General features: G+C 31.7%; 1 protein-coding gene and 1 pseudogene across 1 annotated transcript; one reads left to right on the top strand and one right to left on the bottom strand.

The window, feature by feature from the left end:
• Nucleotides 1–1,167: 1,167 nt before the first annotated feature.
• LOC141664621 (F-box/FBD/LRR-repeat protein At1g13570-like) lies at nt 1,168–4,289 on the bottom strand. Its single transcript, XM_074470574.1, has 3 exons — nt 3,432–4,289; nt 3,137–3,292; nt 1,168–1,284 (listed from the first exon to the last, which is right to left on the bottom strand). Exons 1-3 carry the CDS (start codon nt 4,287–4,289, stop codon nt 1,168–1,170), a joined length of 1,131 nt encoding a protein of 376 aa, XP_074326675.1.
• A 2,501-nt stretch (nt 4,290–6,790) lies between these two features.
• Nucleotides 6,791–7,686, top strand: LOC141664620 (adrenodoxin-like protein 1, mitochondrial; annotated as a pseudogene).

Raw genomic sequence — 7,686 nt, 5'->3', positions numbered from 1 at the left:
AGAAGCTACAAATTAAATTAAGCAGTCCTTAGTAAAGATTGTCATATTTATTCCAAGGCTATATACTCCGGAAAAAAACTTTGAATGAAAAGTTTACTGAATAAAAAGGCAAATGACAGAGCCGGCCATTTCACCTCCAGAGCACACTACATGTATATCAGATAAGAACATGATTTGCTTCTTTGTAAAGCCAAATGCTTCTTTGCTTAGCTCAAAAGAAATTGTTTGGCCACCACTCAAGGCTTCGTTTGCCCATGTCCACAAACGTTTCATTGCAGAAGGATAATTCGGACCAATTTGAACAACAAGCACTGGTTCAACATCTTCAATTACTTTATACGTCTTCTTCATTTTCTTAGCACGGGATTTCTTGGTTTTCTAAAATAATTGCAAATAAAAATAATTAAAAAAACAGACTAAACAAACACATAGTACATATATTAACCATACTAAAAAAGCATTCTGACCTTGGCGGCCAAAACATGAGAAGTACTGCTATTGTTTCCTGCAATTATCATGTTTCTCGGTCATGCAATAAAAGTTCCCATGGCTTCTTGAACAGTCAAAATTTCATCCCCGATAGGGAAGGAAATCTTAGCATCTCCTTGAATGACTTTAGTGATAGACACCCTTTGTGTTCTTTTCTCCAAGACTTACTCCATGGATAGTCTTCTCATGTCCTTCGGGAACGCGTACTTCATCAATTGTTGCACAAGCAACAATGTTGCTCAACGATCCAACAGCCAATCGGCATACAGAACCACCCAAAGAATCCACTTTCATTTCCTCAACAGCCCTTTCATTATCATCCTCACCCGCCACCTTTTTATTATCCTCAAGCTCCACCGCTAAATCCACAAACAAATTATCTATCAATGTCACATTTTTATGAACACCTACATCCACATCCACATCCACATCCACATCAACCTCACCCTTAGAGTGACAGCTTGCGTGCTGGGAATTTGGTTTCGGACTACCATCATGTTGTACACCATTTTTCGATGAATGTGCGTTGTATTTTTCAAATTCAGCAGCCCAAAATGCATCTCTCTCTTTAATAATTTTTGGAGTCTCCTCTGCCATGTACTTTTGAATTGCCTCATGTACCCTTTCTTCCACTGTCCTCGTTTTTTTCCCTCGGAAGATCAAAATAAACCGACTGCTTCACATGAATTCTCTGACCACGTACTCTGCCTCCGTGCTCAGGCTTACGAGCGCCATTGTTAACACATCATTAGTACCTTTAACTTTAAGCTTTCCTTCCTTAACCTCCTCCTTCATCTTTTTTACAAAAAATTCAGTAACATTTTTTACCATAAGCACATACATCCTTTAAGCACATTCATCCTTTAATTAAAATATTACACAACTAACACCAATTTGTTTTTACTAGTTATAAGCACATTCATCCTTTAATATATTTAATTTAATAGATTCAATTGCAAGCACAAGAGACAACTTAGTTTACTTGGTGGTACAGGGGACCTAGTAAGTACATTCATTGACAAACTAATCCAAGGATAAAAAATATTAAAATAAAATATTAACCAACACAGAATACAAAATCTAGACATTTAATATTATGAACCAATTTTCAATGTAAACATGTTTATAGGGTGATTCATTAATAATATTTTCAATTATATAATATATATCTAAATTTCACTTAAAATTTAGTCAATTGAACCCCAAAAGTCAGAACTAGACAATTAATTAAGGACCCAAGGAGTATATGAAAAATTATTCAAAAATTTTAAAAATAAGTTAAAATATTTATTATATCTTGAATACATGAATTTAAATTTAAAAGATATATCATAATTTTTTAACAAATTATATCAATCTTAACATAATATCAACTTTTTTCCTCCAAAAAATTTAGAACAACTAAAACTCTTTAAGGTCTTCAATGCCTAATCGATGATAAAAGAAGCTTAAGAAAATTGACCATGTAAGATGTTACTTATTTTGGTGAATTCAAAGTAGCAACATAAACATGTTTTCCTATCTGTCAAGCTTAAAAAATCAATGCAAGTAAAAAGTTTATCAGCTTTCCGGAGAAACTTGTTAAATTAGTTCCCCTCAGAAACCAGCTGTGAGGGTTGAAACCTGAACTTTGCGGTGTTATTGTTATTAATATTTATAATATAAAGTAGAAACATATATATATAGCAGAAGTGATTATTTTGTGAATGTGATTTCTTGAAGCCAACATGCAACACAAATTAATAGTTTAACTTTTAACTCATAAAATCATGGTCTAATTGTATAATAATAACAACAACAAATTTGCTAAGTTCGAAAACGTTACAAGTTATTCCACAAACCAAATACAGGAGCCAACTACAGGATTGCTCTACAAAATAACACCATTATGCGAAGTTTAGATAAGTTTCAACATCTTTCTAACACAAGGTGCACTCCACTACAAAATAGTTTTCAAAGTCCAAACCATCTAGGCAACTAGTAGTTCACGGCCATATTATCCGTGCAACTTTGGATGTTCTAGGGAAACTCATCAACTCTTTTGAAATTCTCGATTCTTCTTTAGGATCATCAGTCATGGTGTTGAGAAGTTCAATCCACCTAAGCCTTGGAGAAAATGCAAGCAAAAACTTTATGAAATGAAGCTCAGCCCTTGAACCGGCCATCCTATGTATCTTCACGGTTTGAAGTTGGTCAAAAATCACGTTGACGAGGTTCGGTGATTGTAAATATTGCAGAACAGATGATACCATAGGTTCCCTGCTTCCTACCAAGTCCATTCCATGGTTGCCCTTTGGTTTGCCATTTAAATACGTACAAAGGTAAATATATGAGGATGGTTTTCATAAACATGAAACATTTATAAATCTAGTTAGCTTCTGATCTTATTGTCTGATACATAAAACATGAGCATATTATGCAATATCAATATTTATAATAAATCTCCGAGCATAAGAAGTTTCATTGTTCAAATATCATCTAATTGCATAAGATCGTGATGAAGCAATCCTAGAATATACAAGTCTGTCATGACCAGACCAATAAAAAATGACAAAATATTTTGAGATATAAAAAACTCAAAAAAATTAAAATTAGAGAAGGACAAATGAACATCTAACTTGCTTCGGATTAAATTAATAGTTCTTACCACAATTATTTCAAGACGTTGCAGCTTGGGGAAACTTCTCATCAAGAAAAGAACATGTCGGATCTGAACCAAATCATAAAATTCAACTTTGTAAAGGGACAACTTTCTGGTTGTTGTTATAAGTCTCTTCGAAACAGCTGCACTTGACTCCAATAACTATTATACACATGTGTGCATGTATATTGACGGAAAAAAAAGTGAGAAACACTTGGCACCAAGAGTATTTGTAAGCATTAATAATCAAATTAGTCAAAGAAAATTAACTACTTCAATTCGTATAGGAGTTTCAATTTACCTTGAGAAAAGAGCCATTGAAGTGGATAGTACGTATTTCAATCATGTTTCCAAGTAGCTTTTCTAGATTGATATAACTCTTTCTAGAATCTGCCCCTTTTTCCGACAAGAGACCAAGAGTTCGCAACTTTTTGGTGCATTCAAACCATTTAAGATCAATTTCTCCACTTTTGTGGATAAGAAAGGTGATGAGGTGGTGATTTTGTTTAAATTGGGATTCTAAATGTTCTATCCCGGAGCAAAATCTCAACTTCAATTCCTTGAGTTGGGTCCCAAATGACATGTCGCCAGTAATGATGACATTCTCAAGTGTAACATCAATCAAATTACAAAAGCCTCCAAATCTAAGCGGTGGATTGAGTAAACAATTAGTGAGGCTCAAATGAGTTAACTCTGAACAGGAAAACAAATAAGAGGGTATTTTGTAGGCTGTTAGTGGTCCAATTATAAGCTTCAACTGCCTAACCCTATTATTTGATATGTTTTTAATCCATAAATCCATATTTGGAGTTTCATGAAGAGGCAGATCTTCTGGAACCGAAAGATGGAACTTCAAAATGGGGCCAGGGTTACCTAAAAGGATCTCATTTATAGTTCCTGTAACTTCCGATATTAAATTTTCTTCATCTAGTGTATCATTGTTGGCAACAATCCGTGAGAAAAAAACCCAATCAAAAACCAGATTGGGGTACAAATCCCATAAATCCCTCCACGTTTTAGAAAGAACACTTGTACTTGCTGCATCATGAATGGGCAAGCGTTCTAGGATGTTGTCAATTACGTTTCCAGGTAAGCTGCTGATTCTATCAATTGCAGCTGTTCCACTCTCAGATCGCCTTGGTTTGGCAATTCTCGACATAATTCTGGAGATTACAAACAGGTACCAATAATTAAAAAAACCAGTGTTCGCCTGGTAATAGCCACTAGCACAGCATTTAAACAACATACATCCACAGTTGACAATCCAGTATTTTTTTTATCAATTGAATATATATACAACTATGAATTCAATTATGAACTAGAACATTCTAAACAGATTTAGCAAAAATAAAAGAGAACATTCCAAGCGGAGAATAGACCATAGATATCAGAAATACAACATAAAATGAAATAATTCAACAATATAAATAAAATATTTACCAACATAAATCATGATGAAGAAATATACCTGTTCTCAGCTTGCAGCAATGGTAATAGACTGTGTGTATTGGATCAAAATTAATAAAGGATTTTTAAGCACAAAATTATATGCGTATTCAATTCAGATTTTGAAAAATCTTTCAAAATCTATTCAATTTGGATTATTAAAAATTCATTAAAATCTAAGTGTATTTAATTTAAATTTTGAAAAATCTATCAAAATCTTTTAAAAATTCCACTGAAATAATGGTATTCAAAAATTCATGAATTTTGTTTTATTTGAAAAATATATGAATTTTGATGGATTTGGTAGTACATTTTTAATTTTTTGAAATCTATATGAGATTTTGAAATATTTCTAAAAAAATTCATAAAATCATAAAGACTCTGAAAGATTTTTTACCATCAAAATCCGCCAACATTTAAAGTCAACTAAAATCTTATAAAATCCATAAATTATTATCAATTCTTCAGAAATCGATTGCATACACGATACACCCTTCCCCTAAGCTTGAAAGGAGAGACAAGGATTCACGTCACATTCTGTGACCTCTTTCTTTTCATAAATGGAAAAGGGTATTATAATTAGAGTATCAATTAAGAGAGAACTAATTAGATAGAGATCTACAGAGAACCACAATCACAGCTATCAACGTTCTAAACAGCCTAGATTAAATATAATGCCGTGGCATTATTCTAAATGTTAGAATTTTTAAGCCTAATTAAAATAAAAAAAAATATATCCCCAATATATTTTATAACAACAACAGATACATACTCCAAAACTATACATATAGTACACAAACTATACACCCAGTCAATGAGATATTGAGAACAAGAGTGGGGAGGAATCGAAGATTTGAGGGTAGTAAGAAATGGACGATTTGAGTTTGATAGTCTAAGATTTCAGCAAAAAGGGGTTCATAAAAAGTTGTTAGTCCCTCTGTCCCATTCATTTCTATACACTTTCCTTTTTTGAATGTCCCATTCAATTCTATACATTTCAAACTTACCAAAAATAGTAAAAATTTTATAATATAAAATTCAACTACACTCACTACTTTCTCCCACTAAACTCACTTTATTCATTAAATATTAAATGGTCCCACCACTTTAACCAACTTTATACTTTTTCTGACTAAATTATACTTTTTCTTTCTCTTTCATCCCACTATCTTAACAAAACTAACATTATTTTATTATGTTTCTTATCCTCCGTGCCCAAACCATTTGTATACAAATGGATGGGACGGAGGGAGTATTAGTCATTAATTCGTATTTTTAAGGTTTTCGAGATAAAATGTATATGTTTCTAATATTTAATTCATTTTTTTCAGGTTGATTCCAGGAAGAAATTCATCTTTAAATGATGTTTAATCGAATAGGTAAGTTGTTTTTTAATGTTTTATACTATATTTGAGGTTCAGAGAGTAGAATGTGATTTTTATAGTTTTTGAACTATGTTTGTGCTTGTTTTTGCTTCCACGGTAAAAATTATACAAAATTGACCAAAATTCAAACGCATATCGATTTGTGTTCTATATTTACACATAGAAATATTGGTTCTACAGTGGATTAAAAATATGTTATATTTAAAATTTTGATTCTACATTACATTCATAATCTATGTGTTTATATTGTTTGATTCTACTTTAAAAGAATACTTGTATTTATGTGATTTTATATATAGTAGAATCATATGTGATTTTTACGCATATGAATTAGATCTGACTTTTAATTATGTGTATTGTTGTTTGTAAATATGAATTCTATAGGAGAAAATAATTATGCTTCAAATTTATAATTCATAGAAGCTAGTTTTTATTTTTTTAGTGATTGATTCTATTGAAAAATTATATTAGCATAGTCTAATTTCAATTCATAGAAGCTAGTTTATGTTTTTCTAATTAAAATATATAAGAAATTTTAGAGTTATGGAAGTAAAGAGAGAAGCGGTAGTTTCACTTTATTGCTTTAGATATCTTCTAGATTGAGATGGAACTGAATAATGGTGAAAATAGCTTGTAGATCCGAATATTGATTCACCTCCTGATGTTTTGTAACTTTTACTGAATTTTTCACACTTTTTGAAAGGCTCATAGCTTTTTGTACATATCAATACTTGTTTAATTTAAATTTAGAACCAAATTGAGAATCATGAAGTTCATAATACACAAAATATCCTGCAGTTGTGTCGATATATATGATTTTTTTCTTGTTATGCGATTCTGCAGAATTTCTCTGACATTTGTTGGTGATGGAGGAGAGGAGAAGGCCATCAAGGTCCCTGTTGGCATGTCTATGTTGGAAGCTGCCCATGAAAATGACATAGAACTTCAAGGTAAGCACTTGGATAAATATTTTTTATCTGGCCGTGTATTGATGCAAAAATGATCTCTGACTTAATTGTTATGTTTTTGTCATAAAAGTAATATGCATATTTTTTTTAAACATCAAGATACCTATGTAAGGTCTTCAATTTAATGAAGCTTTTTTTGCTCTAATACATGCCCTAGTAACATCTAATACTCTGGAATCTAGAACTGTTTTTGGTGCACTTAATCCTATTACACAATCTGAAATATGTAATTAGGTTTTGTTCAATTTTGGTATTCTTCCTCTATATGTAAAAGATAGTTAAACTTGATTCTTAATATAGGGGCTTTTGAAGAATCGCTTGCTTGTTCCACTTATCATGTAATTGTGATGGTCTATTTCTCCCTATGCTTGGATAACTGCACAACAATTTTCTACATTGGTCACTACTCACTAGCAATATGACTTCATGCATCTATTTTAATAAAACTAAATTTTTAGTGAATTTTTCTTATGATATAGAGTATTACATAAATTAGAGGATCTGAATGACGAGAAAAATGACATGTTATACCTTACTTTTGGCCTCACAGAAACGTAGGTTTCTTTCCTAAATATATTTGGTTTATAATGCAACATACTTATACTTTACTAAAAAAGATTGAGTTGGATTTAATACGAAGCAGATCTCGACTGGGTTGTCAAGTCATTCGAGTCCCAAACCTGATGAACTTCGTTTAGCACTGTCTGCTGCTACACATATTTTTTCTATTGATGGATACATACCAAAACCACACTAA

This window comes from Apium graveolens, chromosome 6 (genome assembly GCF_009905375.1).
Source record: "Apium graveolens cultivar Ventura chromosome 6, ASM990537v1, whole genome shotgun sequence".
Lineage (NCBI taxonomy): Eukaryota > Viridiplantae > Streptophyta > Magnoliopsida > Apiales > Apiaceae > Apium > Apium graveolens.
The sequence above is the reverse complement of the archived record's forward strand: the minus strand, read 5'-3'. Positions and strand labels throughout refer to the sequence as shown.